The sequence below is a fragment of the Artemia sp. Qi Xiang Cuo genome, chromosome 9 (genome assembly GCF_049724085.1).
Source record: "Artemia sp. Qi Xiang Cuo chromosome 9, ASM4972408v1, whole genome shotgun sequence".
NCBI classification, from domain to species: domain Eukaryota; kingdom Metazoa; phylum Arthropoda; class Branchiopoda; order Anostraca; family Artemiidae; genus Artemia; species Artemia sp. Qi Xiang Cuo.
In genome coordinates, this window is record NC_142802.1 from 54638807 (window position 1) to 54660945 (window position 22139).

At 36.8% G+C, this 22139-nt stretch overlaps 1 protein-coding gene across 1 annotated transcript in view; it reads left to right on the forward strand.

Moving 5' to 3' along the window:
* Nucleotides 1–22139, forward strand: part of Atu (Another transcription unit) — a 75732-nt gene that overhangs the window by 8492 nt on the left and 45101 nt on the right. Inside the window, exons 2-3 of the mRNA XM_089094721.1 lie at nt 15482–15636; nt 20538–20991. Of these exons, the coding sequence (XP_088950847.1) occupies nt 15482–15636; nt 20538–20991 (609 nt within the window). The remainder of the gene's footprint in view (nt 1–15481; nt 15637–20537; nt 20992–22139) is intronic.

Below are 22139 nucleotides of genomic sequence, written 5' to 3' on the forward strand. Positions count from 1 at the left end.
TAGACCCATCCCTGAAAGTTTCATTTTCCTAACCCCTTTCTAAGATAGCCAAAAGTAGCTAAAGTAGAATTTTACCCCAGCGAGTTGGCAAAATTAAGTGTTGCTGGGGAGAAGTTATTAGTCAACTAGTTGGAAAATGACAGTTTTGCTGGAGAGAAGTTACTAGTCAACTAGTTGGAAAATGATTTGTTTTCTGGGGCAATGTTTGTCTCCAGCTAGTTGGCAAAATTAAGTGTTTCTGGGGAGAAGTTATTAGTCAATTAGTTGGGAAAACGAAGTTTTGATTGAGAGAAGTTATTAGTCAGCTAGTTGGAAAATGAATTGTTTTTTTGGGCAGTGTTTTTTTCCAGCTAGTTGGAAAATTATGTGATGCTCAGGAGAACTTGTTAGTCAACTAGTTGGAAAATGAAAGTTTTGCTGGGGCAACATTTCTTGTCAACTAGTTGGCAAAAATAAAGATTTCTCCTGTAGGGCTGGGCTGAATTTTTCAACTAGATGACAAAATGTTTTTAATTGTAAGGAAATTGGATAGTAACATTCTATATAAGCTTATAAAGTAATTTTTTCCAATAGTTATAGGGTGGAGTCCCATAGGAAACAACCTTTCAATCCAAATATTCAGGTAGCTAAGAAATAAAGTTACCTCTATAGTCAGAATTGCATCCTGAATCTAAATTTAACGTTCATTTTTATTGGAAATGAACTTTACCCCCACCTCTGTATATACCAATTCAGAGTATATATTTCCACATTAGGGGGGGGGGGGGTTAAAGTTCAAACTTACCTCTATTGTCAGAATTCTATCCTGAATCCAAATGTAATGTTCATTTGCATTGGAAATTAACTTTAACCCCGCCCCCTCCCTAATTTGCAAATCTATAGACTACCCTGAATTGGTATATATAGGGGTAACATTCATTTCTGATGCAAATGAATGTTAAATTTGGATTGACAATGCAATTCTGACTGTAGAGGTAAGTTTATTTCTTAGCTACCTGAATAGTCTATTAATATAAACATTACCCAAAAATATTGTAGAGATGCAAAGATTTTCCCATTTTTTTCTCCTCTTTTCCCAGAAAAAAGGGGCATTTCTGCACATGTGATTTGATAAAATTCTAGACAAGCTACTTTTTGCTTTCTTGGAAAGTGGTAAGGTTTGGAAAATTAAATTTTCATTAATGAATACAGGGCCAAAAACACTCTGCAAAAGTATTGCCAAGTTACTATGTTAACTCTCTTCTGATTTCTATGTCTTAGAAATTTGCCTACTTCACAGGTCTCGGAATTTTGTCAAAACAACATTGTGCTTTTATTTTCAGTTTTCAATTCCTTCTTCTCTGGTTTTAGTTTTGAAAATTCAATTCATGTTATTTGTGTAGAATTTTAAGCCATATCAATGCTTTTTTTTTCCAAATTCAGGAAAATGTATTTGCAGATCTTTGAAACCTCATAAATTAGGATTGAGCAAAGTTGTAAAGCTGAAAATAATTTTCTTGTACTCGTTTAAGCAGGGGATCTATTTTGCAAGGTTTCACTTTTATAAAACAAAAGATTTTTTAAGGTCATCAAAGTTCAGTGTTCTCTAGAGGGAGAAGGTGTAGAGGTAGCTACTTGAAAATGCCTTCCCGTTACATACTTTAGTCTGTAGGTCTATCCTTGAAAGCTTCATTTTCCTAACCTAACCACTCTCCAAGCTAGCAAAAAGTAGCTTGTCTAGATTTTTACTGGTGATTTTGACTGATTTTGGATATGTTATCAAGCAAACATTTTGGTGGCAAAAATATTTATGTTGCTCAGTCAAAACTGTATTTGTCCTAGGGCTAAGATCCTAGAGCTGAAGACACCAGATGGTGGTATGAAGTATCAGGGCTTGGATTGAGTAGTTAGGGTAGCTTTTTTGCCCAAGGATTTTCTCATTCAGCTCAGTTGATGACTAACATGCAAGTCTGTACAGAGGAGAAGACCCTAAATGCTAAAGTTTTGGTTGCTAATACTCTGTGTCTGTGCAACTATGAGATCAAACCCAAGCTTGTGCTGATCAGAAACAAGCTGCTGTGTTTGGCCAGATCAGCTAGACCTACCTATGAATTTTACCTTATTTTTCGAAAACAAAATGAATCGGAAAAAGAAAATCTTGAAGGTGAAAAGAAAGATGTTGAATCAGCAGTCCAGGACCTGGTCCAGAGGAAGCAGAGCTAGAGTAGAAAAAAGAGATGGTTAAACAGAAGAAAGAAATCAGTGATACTTTTCTGAAAGAAGCAGGAGAATGTCTGAGGAAAGCAGTAGAAGAGAAGGACTTTTTGATCATTGGTCTGGCTCATAGTATGCTGGAAGCAGCACTAAAAGCTTGTTCCAAAGAAAGGGAAAGGGCAAATGATGCTGAATCTGTGGAATTACTTATTTTGAAGAGGAAATGAGCATTGATTGATTGGCTTTCAAAAAAGCCTAAGGAGTGATGACACTATTTTTGTTAAGTTTAATTATACCTCTCACTCATGGACACCAATCACACGGTTTATTCCTGTTTGTAAACATTCAAAAGTTCTGCTTTACTGAGGTTGTTTGTTCCTTGTACCTTAATTGAAGTTGTGCTTTCATTAAAATTTTCTTTTTGTATGAGCAAATAAATTAATCTAAGATGATTTAAGGTTTCCAGACTTCTTTTCCATTACTTCATGGGCCTTAAGAGGGCAATGATGATCATAAGGCCATAACTGGGACTTTTGTTGTTCATCTGCCTGTGCTTTGAGTGCCTCTTGGTAGTCACTTTTTGTCACTTTTTAGTTATGAAATAACTAAGTCACTTTTTTTGGGAGCACTGTTGCAGCCCTGGGGTCGGAGAATGTCATAAAGAAAGATTTAAGGAAAATCAGATATTCTTGGGAGGGTGTAAAGATATAGGGCTTTGAATAGACTGGGATGGAGGAGGAGCATGTGTAGCTGTGTTGGCCTCAGGTGGCTTGGTGCTGCAGTGAGTAATAAGTTGTAGTAGTATTTAGACCTTCTGTTTGGATATTTAATTTTTGCTGAATTGCCTTACAGTCAAACATGAAAGGTTGCAGAGTTTCATCTGCAGTGTAAAATAGACAACACCTGGTGAAGGTGTTAGACCCTTTTTGAGTGCTGGATTTTATGTGAAAACTACTCTTATGGTCGTCTATTAGAATACTTTATTGACCCAGGCTACCTACAAAATAAATAAAATAAATATGTTGCACACCATACAATAAGAATGCTGCATCTTCCTTCTTATCACTAAAAAAAAAGATATGACAAAAGTAATTTATCTACAGCAAATCTGCCCCAGAGCCATTGTACCACTCACTTCTCCTCTTTAAGAGTCTATCTACATTTTTTTTTGTTGAAATCACTTTTCCATCCTGTAGGCTACAGTTTCAATTTCATGGTTTTCTCACAAGTTGGTCATATCTTGTGCATGCTGTTGTCGGTGTCTTGCTAGCTTGTTGAGGCTGAGTTGCAGGGGTGCTCTTGCAGGGGCTAGGGTTTTGATTCCTCTGCTGGATTGACAACAGGTGGGGGAAATGGTCCGCCTGCAACAGAGAGGGTGGTGACTTGGCAGCCATGTTTGGCAGTATGGCATTGTGAAGTCCTTTACAGACCAGACTCATGCCTTTCAGGCTTTGATGTGCACAGGCTGATAGGTGTTGTGGTTCCTCTGCAGAATTTTACCTTCATTTATCTGCAGTTGGTACAATTGTGGCTGTTTTACATGAGTAAGCACAACGGCTTGTTTCCATGTTCCATCAGGCATTTTCTGAACTTGCATCACACCACCAGGGTTAAGCTGCTTTAAAGCCTTGGCTGATTTGTTGTGGTAAATTTTATGACGTTTTCGCATTTCAGTTCTTTTCTGGGTGAACTATCCAGTTGCGACAACTGTCTCCTTTAATATATGGTTCATGGTAGGATGGATCTTAGTTGGTGGGACATAAAGAGTTGAGCAGGAGATGCAAATCTATTGACCTGTGTATTTTGGTATTCAAGTAGACCTAGGAAGGGGTCTTCTCTGTTTTCTGTTGCCTTGGTCGTAATGTTTTTTATAATCTGTACAGCCTTCTTGGTGAGTCTGTTGTATTTGCGATACCTTGGACTGGATTGGGCTCAGTGATATACCCCATGATTTGGCAAAACTGATGAATTCTCTGGAGGCGAACTGAGGGGCAGTGTCAGACATTAACTGAGATGGTATGCCGTGCCTGACAAAGTGGGCCTTAAGTTTCGTTATGACTGCTCTGGACGATGTTGTTGTATGTCTGTTGACTTCAAAGAAATGGCTGTGATAGTTGATAGTTGCTAGGAAGTTGGAGCCATTCCATTTGAACAGATCTGTATCAATCTTTTTCCAAGGGAGTGTTTCTATGCTGTGGTTGATCATTGGTTCCTTTGAGTTGTTCAGCACGTGCTTGGCGCATGTTTAGCATTTTACTATGTACTCTTCAATGTCTATGCTGAGGCCTGGGTAGTACACTAGCATCCTTACTTGCTGTTTGGTTTTCTCAGTTGCAAGGTGGGCTGCATGTAACTGCTGGAGTGTGACTAACTGCAGGTTCTTGGGAATGATTAGTATTTCTCCCTTCAGAAGAATGCCTTGGATGAAGGGCAGCTTGGGTTGGATGTTCCAGTAGGTTAGGATGTTGGTTGGGCAGCCTTTTCTAGTACTCTGCCAACCCTCTTGAATTATTTTGACTAGGGTGCTCAAGGTTTTGTCTTGCACTGTTTCCGTCCATATCTGATCAAGCTTCTGATCACTTGCTGGTAGATTCTGTACTACTTGGTGTACATTGATATCCAGCTCTTCGTCCAGTTTTGGATCTGTATTGCTAAGATGGACAGAGCTTCAGCAACTGGAATTTCAGATCCTCATTGGAACCTCAGACTCAGGTTGTAAGGTTGGAGCTGAAGCATTAATCATTGCACTCATGGTGGGGCTTTGTGAATCGAATTTGCTACAACGGTTTCAAGAGGGTGGTGGTCAGCCGTGACGTCAACGTGGCGACTGTACAGATAATGATGGAAGTGTTTACAGCTGTACACGATGGCGTATAGCTCTTTTTCGAGTTGCAAATACTTCTACTCTGTCTTACTGAGTGATCTCGACGCATACGTTGTAGCCTGCCCTTCTGAAACAAGGTGGGCGCCGAGCCTGTGGCTAGAGGCGTCGACAATGAGTTCAACATTCTTTCTCTGGTGGTTGAAAAATGGGGTGTTTGACACTATAAAGCTTTTCAGGTCCGCGAGTGTTGCATATGTTCCTCAGACTGGATGAATGGGTCTGCTTTGGTTAGGTCACAGAGTGATTTTTTGTGTGGATAGGCTCAGTATGTATTTGGCGAGATAGTTGATCATCCTAAGCAGGGTTAGGGGTTCTTTTTGGCATGATGGGTTTGACATATGGTTTATGAGGCAAATCTTATCAGGGTCTGGCTGCATCCCCTTGGAGCTGATTATGTGTCCAAAATAGCTGACACTGGAGGCCAAAAACTGGCACTCATCTTTGTTGAAACAGATCCCTTTAGCTAGGGTATGTTTGAGTATTGCTGCTAGGCGTTCATCATCATGTTCTTGTATCATGCTGTACACAATCATGTCATCAACAATGATGAACACCTTCTAAGCCTTCAAAGGCATCTTCCATCCTCCTCTGAAATTCATCTTGTGTTGAGATGATTCAGAATGGCATTTGCTTGAACTGGTTTCTTCTATATATTGTGCTGAATGTCATGAGCTAAGACAAATCTTTGGATAGCAGGACTGCGCAGTACCAGAACGGGCATCAAGCTTTTTGAATACTTTTGCACTGTATAGCTTGGAGGTGACGTCGTCTAGAGTGGATGTGGGATAGTGGGGCTGTTTGATGGACTTGTTTAGGTCTACAGGGTCTATGCACAATCTTATGAACCCATCCTTTTTCTCAACTATAAACATCGAGTCGACCCACTCTGTTGGGGTAACAATCTTTTCGATAATCCCTAGGTCTTCTAGGTGACTGAGTTCTTACTTGAGTAGCTGCATGATAATTCGCAGACCCCCAATACTGGGATCTTTGCTCTACAGTAGCTGGTGAGGTGCTGGCTTGTGGGTTTCACGGTGGGATTTGGGGTAATGAGGTCAAAGTATTTCTTTGGGATGATATTGACCTGGGCCCCTGTGTCAATTTTGAACTGGATAAGGAACTGATTGTCAATGATTAAAGGGTATCACTGCTTCAACTTTGTTTTTGCTTTGTTTGATGTAGTATAGGAAAACGGTGTCATCACCAAAGTCAGCTTCAACAGTATCTTCTTCCACTGTGTTTACTGTCTTGCTTTGACAAACTCGTTCAAAATGGTTGAGCTTTTTACATATGGAGCATGACTTGCCCTTTGCTGGGCAGACATGGGACGGGAATATGTTCAACAACAGAAGTAGCATGGTTTGCTCTTTTAGCTGCTTGCTTCCGGTTTATTTTAACTGCTGTTCTGGTTTGGGTAACGTGTTATGACATCAATCTCTTGTTTTATAAGAATGGACTTAGTCCGGAATATTTTAAGCTGTGCCTGGATCACTTCGTGGGTTCTGCACATAATGGTTGCTTTTTCAAGCATAACTTCATCACCTTCAGCCAAGAGCTTCTCACGTACGTTTTGGCTTAGTATTCCACACACTATTCGATCACGGACCATTTCGTTTGGGTCCGAGTAGGAACATTGTTTCTCTGATGTCTTGATCTCAGTAATATATTTTTCTACACTCTCAGTTTGGTCTCGTTTTTGGAACAGGTATCGTGCAAAAACTGTGTTCTTCTGTGGTGAAGCATACACCTTAAATTTCTCAGTACTGTTCAATTTTGTTTCGTTCCTTATCTGCAATGGTGAAGGTATTGAAAATTTCGCGTCCTTTTGCCCCAGCCCAGATAAGTAAGTAGGCACAGAGAGCTTTGTCTGTTTTGCCTGCCAGTGGGCCTGCAAACATCAGTTGGACATGCTCTTGGAAACGGTCCCTTTCTTCTGGTAGGGAGCGGCTTCTCAGTTGATTGATGGCTGTAGGACATCCATAAGATTCCACTTCTGACACCATGTAATGCTCGTCTATTAGAATGCTTTATTGACCCAGGCTACCTACAAAATAAATATTTTGCACACCGTGCAATAAGAATGCTGAAATTACTAAACATTTAAGTCTACAGTGTAAGGAACAATGTTGCCTTTTGTGGAATAGGGGTTGGAAAGATTTTACTGGTTTTATAATGCTCATACTGTCTGTAAGTGTGGAGGATCTGTTCCTACTTAGAAGAATGATTTTTATTACTTTTAAGACAAGAGAGTCAGATTGATCATTGCCTCTGATTCCTTGATAGCTAGGAATATGCAAAAAATGGATTTCATTCTGTTGGATACTGAGTAGAATGCATTTGAAAAAGAGAATGTCTATGCCTAGTACTTCAAAATGAATTTGCCTGGCTTCTAAAAATAAACGTGACGAAAATAGACAGAAAAAAGCAAGAGTATTAAAAGATAAGTTTATGGATTAAGTTAAGGCTACTCTGGCAGATACATCTTTGCTTCACCTGTGGGTTCAAGCTCTTCAGAGTTTGTTGTGAGGAGGCAACGTTGTCGCCTTATGCACCAACTTGTGTGGGAGGAACTAAGTCTAAGTAAGTTAGCTATTTGCCTGAATTCTAGTCCAGTGGGTTTAGATATGATTGATCCTGAGGATGGTGTCTCTAACCAGATGTGTGACTATTTTGCAAACATTGGTGATAGTAGGCCGATTACTTCATTGATACCTATGTTTATTGATGATGGATAGTTCCATCATTATCTGCCAGATGAGACTGATGTTTTCAGTGTGCCTTAATCCAGCACCTATGTTGGAATTATCTGAATCTGTAAAGATTATGAAAATGTAGGTTGTATTACATGTTATATCTACTTATTTTCTTGGTTTAGTTAATGAATTTTTAAAAATAGGTGTTTTTTTCCTGTTGTTTAAAATATGCAAATGCCATTCCACTGTTCAAAGGAAGGGACAAGAATTTTTTTGACTGGTTATAGGCCCATTTCAATTTTATCACTTATTTCAAAGATAATTGAAAAGCTTACTAATAGTTATATTGTGAAATTTCCAGAAGATAGGGATTTTTTAGTTCACATCAGTTTTTTTTTTAGAAAGGACTACTTTTTTTTTTTTTTTTTTTTTTTTTTTAATGATGCTTTTGGATAAGGGAATGAAAAATGGTTCTGCAATTCTAGATATAAGTAAAGCATTTGATTCAGTTAATCATAATGTTCATATTAAGAAACTTCATATTCAGGGAATTTAAGTTTCTTTTTAGATTTGGTTAAATGATTTTTATTAGATTGTACCCAGCACATGATATTGAATGGAATCCCTTCAGATGTTTTTCATGTATGGTGTTCCCCGAGGGTTGTTTTGGGGTTCATTGTTGTTCTTAGTATATTAATTAAAAAAAAAACTTCCGAAAAAGAAGTTTTCAAAAGAAAAGTAAAGGTAATTTTAAACTTAAGATCAGCAGATGCAAGTACCTGTTAAAATTCAAACTCAAAACGACCAGAAATGACTATTAAAGAATAAATGAAACCCAAAACAAACAGAAATTAAATAAACAATCAATGCAAACAAACATACAATAGATACTAATGTAAATGAATAAATAATTCTTAAAACGAGTGAAACTGAAATTGAATGTGCAATTCAAGCTTGAAACGAACAAAAATCATTACAAACAAGAGTCTGGATATCGCCTCCATCTCTCACTGTAAAAGTCTAATACCTACTGTGTCATCGGCGCTTTACTGAAAACGAATTGTATTAAAACATTTTCTTTTGTACTTATTATTGAACATAAACATTAAAATTACAGTAAAATTTCGAATTAACGAGCTTTCTAAAATTAATGCCATTGTATATAAGATGTTTAGATTCATTTATTTCTTCTTTTTAAAAGTATTAAAGATGAATGTATGTCTAGCATAAAAAAGGATTTGGATACTGCATTCTTCCTTGACTATAAAAATCTAAAGCCTATTAGATCATGGCGCTCCACTGAAAACGAGTTATGTTACCGATATTCTCTTCTCCAGTTATTACAGCATAGCAACTGCAGATAAAAATTACAGTGAAATTATTTATTGAACTTATGGATCTTTCAAAAATTAACATCATTATATCAAATATTCAATTTGATTTCGTTTATACTTTCCAAGACTGTTCAAGACTCGTATAGTTTTCAGTAAAGCGCCAATGCCGCAGTAGCTTTTAGACTTTTACAGTGAGAAAAGGAGGCGATACCCAGACTCTTATTTTTAGTGATTTTTGTTCGTTTCAAGCTTGATTTGCATATTCAAATCAAGTTTCACTCGTTTTAAGATTTGTTTATTCATTTATATTAGTAGCCTATCTATTGTATATTTGTTTGCATTGATTGTTTATTTAATTTCTGTTTGTTTTGGGTTTCATTGGTACCTCAATAGCAAAACTTTTTTTTAGTCTTAAGCTCGATTTTCATATTCAATTTAAGCATTACTCGCTTTAAGATTTATTTATTCATTTATTTTATTACTTGTTTTATGTTTTTTTTTTGCTATGATTGTTTATCTAATTTCTGTTCGTTTTGGGTCTCATTTATTCTTTAATAGTAATTTCTGGTCGTATTGAGTTTGAATTTTAACAGGTATTTGTATCTGCTGATCTAAAGTTTAAAATGGCCTTTAGCCTACTTTTCTTTGAAAAACTTCTTTTCTGGAAAGTGTTTTTTAAATTAATTTTTGTTCGTTTTTGATTACAAAAAGTTTCAAGTTTTAAAAAACACTCTATCCAAGTTTAAAACTTTTTTTTTCAACGTTAGATTATCAAAAAATTGTAGGAATAGGTATCAAAGACGAGGTGTCCGGTAAACAAAAATGGTGTTTAGGCAACCTTGTAACTTTTATAATATGATGTTTGAAATATTTTTAATAAAAGGGTCATCTAAAAATTATTATCAAATGGGTTTGGGGAAAATAGGGCGTGAGGGGGCTAACTGCCCTTTGATCTCTTTTGACTCTTTAAAAGTGAACTAGAACTTTGCATTTTCACTCAAATGAGCCCTCTCTGAAGTTTATACGAGTGTCCCTTGTATAAGATCCATATATGCCCCTAGGGCATAACTTACAACGCTTTTCCCGGGCCCTGGGGGGGGGGGGTTGTGTTGACACAGGAGTTTTTCTTATCTGACGTTTGAACTATTTTTGACGAAATGGCTATCTCAAAATTTTTCTTGGATGGGTCTGGGAAAAATGGTTGTGTATGTGCCACATACACTATGTGGAGAGGCTAGTTGCCCTCGGATATATTTTGACTCTGAGAAAGTGAAATAGAAATTCAGTTTCCAATCAAATGAGCCCTCTGAAGTTTATACGAGTATCCCTTCCATAACAGCTATATATGCCCCTGGGCATAACTTACAACGTCTAACCCGGTTCCTGTAGGATTGTGTCGACCCTTTAGTTTTCGTTATGTGATCTTTGAACCATTTTGAAAAATTTCTCTCTCAAAGTTCTCATTGGATGGATTTGAGGAAAATAGGGCGTGGAGGGGGGGGGGCTAGTTGCCCTCTGATCTCTTTTGACTCTTAAAAAGTGAATGAGCACCTTCAATTTCCAATCATATGAGCCTCTCTGAAGTTTTTGCGAGCATCCCTTCCATAAGAACCATATATGCCCCAGAGCATTACTTTGCCTGCCCCCGGGCCTTGGTGGGTTGTTTCGACACAGGAGTTTTCTTATCTCACCTTTGAACCATTTTTAACGAAGTGGTTATCTCAAAATTTTTATCGGATGGATTTGGGGAAAAAAGGGTTTGTGTGGGGGGGAGGGGCTAGTTGCCTTCGAATATATTTTGACTCTTAAAAAGTGAACTAGAACCTTCATTTTCCGATCAAATAAGCCCTCTCTGAAGTTTATACAAGCACCCCTTTCATAAGAACCATATACGTCTCCAGGACAACACTTACAACGCCTACCCCCCGCGTCCTGGGGGGGGGGTGTCGACACCAGAGTTTTTGTTATCTAATTTTTGAACTATTTAAAAAAAGGCTATCTCAAAATTTGTAGCGGATGGATTTGGGGGGGGGGGGGAGGGCGTAGGAGGACGGCTGGTTACCCTCCAATCTCTTGACTCTTATGAAGTGAACTAGAAATTTCAATTTCCAATCAGATGAGCCCTCTATGAAGTTTATACGAGCATCCCTTTTATAAGAACCATACATGTCCTCAGGGCATAACTTAGAACGCCTGCCCCCGATTCCTGGGGGGTTGTATTGACACCGGAGTTTTTCTTATCCGACCTTTGTATTATTTTCAATAAAATCGCTATCTCAAAATTCTCATAAGGTGGGTTTGAAAAATAGGCATGGGGGGGGGGCTAGTTGCCCTCGGATCTCTTTTGGCTCTTAAACAGTGAACTCAACTTTCAATTTCCAATCAAATGAGCCCTCTTTGAAGTTTGTACGAGCATCCCTTCCACAAGAACCATATATGCCCCAGGACATAACTTACAACGTCTGCCCTGGGCCCTGGGGGGTTGTGTTGACAGCTGAGTTTTTGTTATCTGACTTTTGAACTATTTTTTTGCGAAATGGCTGTCTCAAAATTATTGGATGCATTTGGGGAAATAGGACCGTGGATGGGGGGGCTAGTTGCCAATCAATCTCTTTTGACTCTCAAAAACTGAACTACAACTTTCAATGTCCAATCAAGTGAGCCCTCTCTGAAGTTTATACGAGCATCCTTTTCATAAGAACCCTATATGCCCCAGGGCATAAGTTACAACGCCTGCCCTCAGATCCTGGGGGGTTACGACAACCCCGGAGTTTTCATTATGTGATCTTTGAACTATTTAAAAAAATAGCTATCTCTGTGTTCTTATCGGATAGGTTTGAGGGAAAAAAAGGCGTGGAGGGGGGGGGGGCTAGTTGCCCACCGATCTCTTTTGGCTCTTAAAAAGTGAGCTAGAACTTTGAATTTCCAATCAAATAAGCCGTCTTTGAAGTTTATATAAGCATACCTTCCATAAGAACCGTACATGCCCACAGGGCATAACTTACAGCGCCTGCCCCCGGGTCCTGGGGGTTGCGTCGACACCAGAGTTTTTGTTATATGATCTTTGAACTATTTTTAACAAAATGGCTATCTCGACATTTTTATCGGATGCATTTGGGAAAAAAAGGGCGGGGGGCTGGTTACCCTCTGATCTCCTTTGATTCTTAAAAAATGAACTGGAACTTTCAATTTCAAATCAAATGAGCCCTCTCTGAAGTTTGTACGAGCATTCCTTCCATAAGAACCATATATGCCCCAAGGGCATAACTTACAATGCCTGCCCTGTGCTCTGGGGGGTTGTGTCGACATCAGCGTTTTTGTTTTATGATCTTTGAACTATCTTTAACAAAAAGGCTTTCTCAAAATTTTTTTTCGGATGCATTTGGGGAAAAAAGGGCGTGGGATGGGGGCTAGTTGCCCTCCAATTACTTTTGACTCTTAAAAAGGGTACTAGAACTCTCGATTTCCAATCAATTGAGTCCCCTCCGAAGTTTTTGCGACGACCCCTTCCGTGTGAAGTGCCTCTGATACAAATGGTCTTTGTAGTATGTCTAGTATTGGACCTTCGAATATCATTAGTGACAGTACTGTAATGAGGTTAGAATGACATTACTATATTTTGCTGATGACTCTCATTTGACCATGGCTGCTAGAACTGAAGTTGATTTTATGTTATGTGCCAGAATATTCTTTGTGTTGAAATGTGGATACAGTTAACTAAATTGAAATTCAACTGTAATAAATCTTGTTTTGTGATTTATGAAGGAAGCATAATTTATTGTCCATGCATAACCAATGACAATGTTGGTAGTAAGAGAACTCTATGTTGTGCTAATACTTTTTACCTGGGAGTGATTGTTAATAAGTCACTGATTTTTTAAGATCATATTGCATTTGTAAGTATGAAACTAGCTAAGAATGATGCTACTATTTTGGAACTTTAGCATGTTTTCTTTGTAATATAGGCTACTAAAAATGTTGTATTTCTCTATTGTATACCCACATCTGTTATATTGTTGTTAGCTTTGGTTAAGAGTTTTGAAAGTCTACCTTATCCCTCTTTGGGTCATTCAGAATATGGCTATGAGAGTGTTGACTGGTAGCTAGAATGTTGGCAGCTAGAGTGTATCAGTAAGACATTGTTACCATGAACTTTATATATTACCTTTAGTTGGACTTTGTAAACTCAATGGTGCTTTATTTATGTATAATCAGCAATGCAAATTATTGGCTTTGCTTTTCACATGTGTGTCATCTCTTCATGATTATGAAACTAGAAGTTCTCTTCTGATACATAGAATGTTGGCTATAGTGACTAGATCATAAACTAATATTAGACATGTTAGTGTTGGTGGGAGACATGTTTGGGAAGTTTGCTGAATTAGTTAAAACGTATAGACTATTGTTTTTACTGTAATTCTAAAAATTGGTAATTATTTTGAAGTTCATGAATTTGGTGTGTGGTTCTCAGTCACGTAAGTTATTAGTTTTTATTTTTTTTTTTTTTTTTTGATGGATGACAGTGTGGAGATTTTGATCTATGTCAGTAGTGTGAGTGTCTGAAGCTGAGTAAGTCAAGCTCTTTTTGTCTTGTTCTCTTTTTCTTCTCCTTTTATTCTTGTTTTACTTGAATTATTTTTGTTAAAATTGCATTATGTTTTATCCCTTACAGACAATAGCATCTGGGCATTGTTGTGATGTCTATGCATTTTTTTTATAAATTAACCAAATTATTAGCCTTCATCAATATCCTAATATGTCAGTTTTTCTAAGAAACATTTGCTTCTCCAGCTTTCTTAAAAACTGGTATCATTCCTAGTGAAGAGAAAGTGTCAAAGAGCAAGAAAACATTAAACCAAACCAGACAAACTGCATTAAACCAAATGACCTTTGGTCATTTTTTCCAACCAAAGTGTTGCAGAGGCAACACTTTTATTTTGTTTCTTTACCATGAATTGAATGCCAAAGTTGACAACCTTAAAACCTTAGAAATGGGATGTTTCCAGAAGAATTTTTTCTTCAAAAAAAAAAAAAAAAAAAGTGAAAAAACAAATTCTTATACATAGTATCAAAATAAATTGTATTATCCAATAAATGTTGTCAGTATTTAATCACTGTATATAAAACTTAATGTTTTATTACTTTTCCCCAAAAAAAAACCTACAACAATCCATGTTGTTATTTCTACAATACCAACAAATTGCAGCATGTATAAGTTAAGACTACATTACTTGGCCACAAAACCTAACATGTAGTAATTGTTTCTTGTGTATTCAATGGGGAAAACAATTTGATTCTTCATCTATTGCTGACCAATTACTATATAAAAACTTCACCATGAAAGTAATTTTTTCTACCTTACAATGTATTAGAAATGACCAAAACACCCTGTCCTTGATGAAAAACAAGTCTTATGATTCTTTCCTACAGGTCACTTTTTGTGATAGAGCCGAAATCCCCAAACACTGAAAAACGAAAGCCTGCTAGTGCCTGGACTATAAAGTTTAATAATCTAAGATCTCTTGATTAGCATTTCCTTATGTGTCTGGTACTCTCCTACCAAATTTCCAGTTAATTCAGACACTTTGTTGTAGAAATTAGGTGGGGGCAGCTGGGGCTGGGAAATGGTGGAAAATTCAGAAAATTCATCTGCTCTGTCCCCTTCGTCACAAATGTGGCGAACACAAAAGTTCGCCCCATGAACTTCAATCCAATCAGTCAGAAAATAAATGCCTACCGGTGTTACGACTGAATATTTGGCAATTGGAATTGATCTTGGAGGTCCAAGCAGGGCCGTCACGTATGGGGAGGGAGGATGCCCCCCTCTCCAATGTTTTGGTCACTCGGTAAAAAAAAACCAGTCGGTAAAATCGTGCCGCTTTGCGCCACCATTTTTCCGACACCGCTAAAATTCTTTGTTCGATTCAATAAAGACCACGAAAATACTGACATGTCATCTACAGAAATTTCGAACTTGGTCTGTAAACGCAGCAGTTTTACCGACCCCTGTCGGGATTTTAAACATTATGCCACGATCTTCCATTTGGTTAAATAAACAGCATTAAAATAGTGACATGATATGTACCTAAATCTAAATCTCAGTTGGTAAATGCAGCAGTTTTACCGACTAGTGCAGTGATTTTATGTATTGTAATTGAAACGAACATTATGCTAATTAGCGAGAAAAAATAGTCCGTAAAAGTAACCGGACAGTCGTTAAAATCTCTAGCCCCCCCCCCAAACATTTTGGCTAGTAACAACACTGGGTCCAAGGGCGCACTTTGTATCTCAGATCATACAGATAAAGCACTCTTGTAGTAAAGAGGAAGGTGCCATATGCATATACAAGTAATATGTTAAGTATATGTTTTTTCAAGGTGATTCAGAAGGAAGTCGAGCATCTTCAAGGACCAGATCCTCATCAAGTAGTAGCCAAAATGCTAATCCTGTAAAATCTCCAGCCTCAAGAGCTGGCTCTTCTCCAGGTAAAAGTCCAAGAAGTGATGGAGGATCTAGAAATAGTAATAGAAGTGTAAGTTTTTTTCTTTTGACATTTTTTGGACCTTTTTTGGTTGATTTGAGGTGCTTAAAGAAGCTGTCTAATTCCAGTCCAAGGTAAAATCAGCCAAAAACAGCCTGAACTGGTGTCCATAATTAGAAAATGGTCTATTTCATTTTAATTTGTTTTGTAGCAGAAAAACTTCATAATCTAGCATGTACATTAGCTCAGAATTACCTCTTCTCCTTTGAATCGCCATGGAAGTGATGCTTTTTGCTCTGAGAGCATGCCCCTTAATATGCTGGTATTTATTTGAAGTAGCTGGGAGACTATAGGGAATAAGAGAAGGAATTTGGAATAAGTTGAATTAAATTAAATATGCATCTTATTATTAGACTATATCTTTACATGAAAGAATGGAAGCAGCGCAGAAATACATTAACAATGCAGTAGCTGGGGTAAAGCAAATGTAAGTTTGGTAGTTGTAAATATGAAAAGTAAGTGCTCATTTTAAACTTTTGCTGTACTATGCATGGTAATGCTGTGTGTATGATATCATCAATATCACTAACATCAATAGGCACAAAGTTGTATAAGATGATTATTGCCTCAATCCCTCATATTAATTGTGATAAAAAAAGGGATAATGATAGATTTTGTATTACACAAATGTACCTAAATATTCGTGTTTGTTTTTCTGTTCCCGGCATAACCACATACATGGATGCACTAAGAAATCTGTGGAGAAAGAGAGGTAGGTATAACTAAACAGGTAAAGGACATGAAAGGGTTGGACATTATGAGCAGTGGTGCCAACGTGAAATGAAAATACAGCCTGGAAGGTGAAGAGTTGATAGGGCTATAGCTAACCTCAATTGGAATGTTGCAAGCTAAAGGGTCATGAAGGTTATTAGAAGCATAAGAGAGGCCAACACACTGAATGTAGTCTGTCTGGTCTGATATAACTCTTCTCGCAGTTCTTCAAGGATTCAACTATTCAACAAGGACTTCAACCTTCAGTTCAACCATTGTCTTTCAAAACTTTTCGTGAAAAAAGCATGTTCCAAATGCTCAAAATTTGGTAATGCTAAGGTTCGACATCTTCTTGGCAACATAAATGAGGAATGAAAACAAAGTCATACAAACTCAGGGAATTAATCAAAACATCATTTTTAAGAAACTGCAGATGCATTTTTTAACAATTCTAAAAACATAAGTGAAGTCATGTTTCTTTTTTAATCTGTGCAAAAAGGGTTATAAGAAAGTTGCATCAATGAGTTCTAACATAGTTTCCAAACTTAAAATGACTTAGATTGCTACAGTTATTTTTCCATGCAACTTGACTACTCAACTGATACAGCTCAGTTGGTCACTTTTCTAAGAATTGCTTGGATGGTTTCCCAGTGAAAGAGCCTCCTGTAAAAAATTTACCGCTTTATGGGAGGCTGCAGGACAGGACATATATTCTGTTTTAAATAAGCTTGCTTCAATGAGCTACTTTCTGTTTTGGCAGAGTTTTTAAATAACTTGGTAATTGATTCCCTGAGCTGAAAGACCTGATGTGGCAGCAAAATTCTGCTTTACTTGTAGACATAACTAAAAGGTTTATATACCCCTACCCTGCAGCTTCAAGGCAAATGTAAAAATATTGGTAAAAATATCATTTCAGATGTGGTCTCATTAAAAAAATTGGAACTGTGAGGAAAACAAAACTTTTATTTATGGTGAATACAAGCACCTTACCTGCTTGAAATGTACCCTTGACAAGCAAGGGCTTTCACTGCCTCTTTACAAAAAATTGAAATTCTTGGAGGCTTACAAAATCCATTCAATCAAGTTTTTCAAGACGGAATAAAATACTTTGATTGTAACATGGTTTGTCACATCTCTTTTGCAGAGATTGATGCTGAAGGATTTTCTACTTGTCTCTTGCGAACTTTTGAAAAGACACTGCTGCAGTGGAGATAGAATTGATCGATTTTCAAAGAGAAGGTTATTTAAAACCACTCACAAGCAATGAAAATGTTTAGACTTTGTTCCTGAGCAAAAATGCCCGACTTCGGTTTAGGTTGATTTATCAGTGAAGGCAATTTTCAGCTCAGTATATCTGTGCGAAATTCCATTTCCCAGTATGAAGCTCATTAAAAACAAGTGTAGCAACCGCTTGACCAATGAATATTTAGACGATTGCATTCGAATGTTTGGCACAACGTATCAACCTAACATTAATAAAATCGTTCATGACAAAAAAAGAGCCATCCCTCATATTGGTCTACTTGTTCCAGTGCAGAATTTGGTTCAAATGTTTATATAAATCGGAAACGTATATTTAAAGTCATTAAAGCTGCGGATCTAAACAAAAACATATATTATTTTTCTGCTTTTTTTGGGTAGCGCATAGTATGGTTTATGAGTTGCAAGGCTCCTCAGTCACCTAAAAGTTTGGCAACCACTGCCTTAACAAATATTGTAATATCTTTTTTTGAATAGATTGTAAGTCGTAAAATATTAAAATATATATTCCAACCCCCTTCCTATTTTGTGTGATAATCCTGAAGAGTTCTTACTACGATCGATCTACTTTTTTCTGTTTGAGCTTAGAAATCAGTTCCCTCTTTGGTGGAAATTCGGAGATGAATTGAATTTCTTGAAATTTGCTGTAAAAACATTAAAATCAGTCCTTTTGAAATCTTCACTTGAAGAAGAATGGTCGAGTCATAATTTTTAGGAATTGATCATTAAATCTTATTGAACTCTAAAGAATGGTCGAGTCTAAAAATTTTTCAGTAGAATGTGAGTGAGGATTGTATACCAGTGATAAATTGTATACCATTATGATCAGCCAAGTCATTCTTTTTTTTTGGGGGGGGTCAGCAAAGATAAGGTAGAGCCATATATTTGGCTTCTTGTCGGTTCCGGTTGCACATAAATTACGAAGAGACGCGATTAAATGTACTTGGTGTGCATTGGCGAAATTAGAATTGTTTGACTTCATTGTGACAGGTATAACACAAACAAGCGTCAAACAACTTAAAAATTTACTTAGTAAGTGGTTTAGCCGTAAGTATTTCTATTATAAAATTAAATCTGTTTTACGGTTAGAGTGCAATACATGACGTCGGTATTTGCTATTTAGATAGAACAAAATCAGCACTGAGATGTAGCTTTTCAGTAAAATATCTTTTTCTACACTTTTCCAATTAGGGGAATGACAAGAACAATTTATCAGAGATTTACTTTTGATACTTGCGTCAAATATTTCATCAACAGAACTAAAGATGGGGCTGAAGTTTCATAAGGATGTAAATGATTACTAATAAGGGACAGGATTTCACCAACTTTCTTGCTAAGAATATGGATTTTAGGTCTTAGTTTAATGAGCGGGGGCAAACAATCCTGGTTTTGATACATGGGAGTTTTTCTTGTATTCTAGTAATAGTAATTGAATTTTACTTCTTTTCAGAGTGACACTAGTGTATTTGGCTTTCAAGACTGAGGCCTTCAGTGCTAACAAAAATTTGGGATATTTAAAACGACAAGCAAAACACCCATCTCGCAGTTTGTTTTGCGTTGAGGGGGTTTTGAAATGATTGCTAGGGAGGCGGATGAATTATGCCCCCAAATTGTTCTTTGATCCAGTTAAATCTGCGCTGTCAAAATTGAATGCCCACTTTTGTATTGAACAAGGCACGTTTTCATTAGGCAAAGGGAATGTAGTTTAGGACCTTTGCATAGACAGGGAATCAGTAGTGCTTTGGGATTTTGGGTATTGTTGGTGGATCACGGTGTTTGTCTTTTTTTTTTTGTTTTAAAGAGGGAGTTCTCTTTCATTACTACATTGCTTTGACGAATACGACAAAAATTATCGCGAGAGACAAAATTCTGACATAAAAAAGACAAAGTCATGTCCACCAAGGGGCACATTCCTCTTTGTAGATTGATTAGTTGATCTAAATGATTTTGGGCTAAAACTTTTTCGAACAGTCAAAATAGCTACCACTTTAAAAATTTTGTTGGTGTCTATGTTTAAAAATCCATAATCTTTTTAGTAAAAGGAACTGCTGGATGTTTTGACCTTTCGGGAAATTATCGTTGAGCTTCGGCTTAGACTGTGCTTCTCTTGGACTATGGGTTTTGTCAAAGTGGATTCCAGGACTTTATCTGGATTCTAAATCAGTTACAGACCTGTTTTTAGGGAGTTTTTCAAGCCTCAAATTAACGGAAGGGTGGAGGATTTGGAAAACAAGCCCTAATAATTGTGTAGTTTAACCATTAACTGAGTTGGCAGTTAGTCACTGTTCTGAAGAGCTGAAAGCAGGAAATTGAAAATGCTTTCACTGACCAAAGTTTAGGCCATAATTTTATTGCTGAAATTTTCATTGACAGATGAAATTGGATTATGGGTTATTGATAAACCATTGGGATATGCTTTGGTTTTTACGCTTATGCTGGCTCATTATTGGATTTTGCGGCCAGTGTGGAAATAAAACCAAAGTTATGAGCCGTGACATGTTGCCTGTGCAGAGGAATTCTTTGGTCTGTGAGAATTTTGTGATCTGTACATCAATATAAACTGTATCCTCCCTCTTTTTTCCCTTAGAAAGGCCAAAAAGAGCCTGGTTCGTGTTCTCGTCTTGATGCCTGAACATTGCAAAAATCTCAGATCTTAAGTTCTGTTACTACCCTGTATACGCATGGCTATAGTAAAAGATCGACATCTCGGGCTAAAATGTATCACGTGACGTATATTGAAAAACGCGAAAAAGTTGCATTTTTATGCCACTATTTTTCAGTTTTTCATGGGGAACTTTCGAAGCCATCTTGATATGAAATGATTCCCTCTTATGTACTCCACTTGTGGTTAGCTATATTTTTATACCCATTTTCATAGTCTAAGAAAAAAATTAAACATTGATATTTTGATTTTCTTATAGCCTGATTCCCAAACGAGTAGTCGTAGTTCCTCTCGAGATAGGGATCAAAGGAGCAGAAGTGGGTCAAGAGAAAGTGTTGGCAGTCCTGCTTCAATAAAAAGTGGCACCCCAAAAAGTAGAAGTGGCACCCCAAAAAGTAGAAGTGTCTCCCCAAAAAGTAGAAGTGTCACCCCAAAAAGTAGAAGCGTCACCCCAAAAAGTAGAAGCGCCACCCCAAGAAGTAGAAGTGGTAGCCCAAAAAGTAGAAGTGGCACCCCAAAAAGTAGAAGCGACACCTCAAGAAGTAGAAGTGGCACCCCAAAAAGTAGAAGTGTCTCTCCTATGGAAAGAGGTGGAAGCCCATCGTCCGCAAGAAACGGGAGTCCAGAAAGAGAAAGTGAAAATAGAGAGAAAAGCAAGTCTAGATCACCTGCATCTGTTAGAAGCAAAAGTAGGACAAGATCACCTTCTCCAGGTTTGTCTTCTTTTTTTGTATACATAATTTTGGCGTTTGGAATATTTAGTAAGTATCCTTTATGATATATATATATATATATATATATATATATATATATATATATATATATATATATATATATATATATATATATATATATATATATATATATATATATATATATATATATATATATATATATATATATATATATATATATATATATATATATATATATATATATATATATATATATATATATATATATATATATATATATATATATATATATATATATATATATATATATATATATATATATATATATATATATATATATATATATATATATATATATATATATATATATATATATATATATATATATATATATATATATATATATATATATATATATATATATATATATATATATATATATATATATATATATATATATATATATATATATATATATATATATATATATATATATATATATATATATATATATATATATAACGCGCGCGCTCGCTCGCTCGCTCGCGCGCGCTCTCTCTCTCTCTCTCTCTCTCTCTCTCTCTCTCTCTCTCTCTCTCTCTCTCTCTCTCTCTCTCTCTCTCTCTCTCTCTCTCTCTCTCTCTCTCTCTCTCTCTCTATATATATATATGGAGTTGCCCATATGGGGGGGGGCGGGAAGGGGGTATGCTGACTTGTATTTTATATTTTTGTTTTGAGATTTCTATTATACATCATTGGAAGTGCTGATCAGACCAGCTAAGCCCCCCCCTAAAATTCAGCTTATGGGCGCCAATGTTTATATATATATATATGTCAATTATGGTATCTAATATCGCTTAACGTTAACCTTTAACTGGCAGGGAGAAAAACAAGTTACACATTAACTGAAAAGTTGGATCGGCGGGATCCCACTTGTAAAAACTGGAGAAAAACACTGTTTTGATTCATCCCAATTTCGCGTCGATGGGGGATCGTCTTAGTTATATCAGCATTTTTTTTCGGGTCAAGATTTTTCTTGGGGTGTTGAGCAGCTAAGATTGGCATCAGCATTGACACCACCTATGTCCATCGCATGCCGCACCTCCTTGGACCATCTTCTCGTGTGGCGGCTAGTTGTGTAAGTGGACCACTTTTGGTCTAGAGAG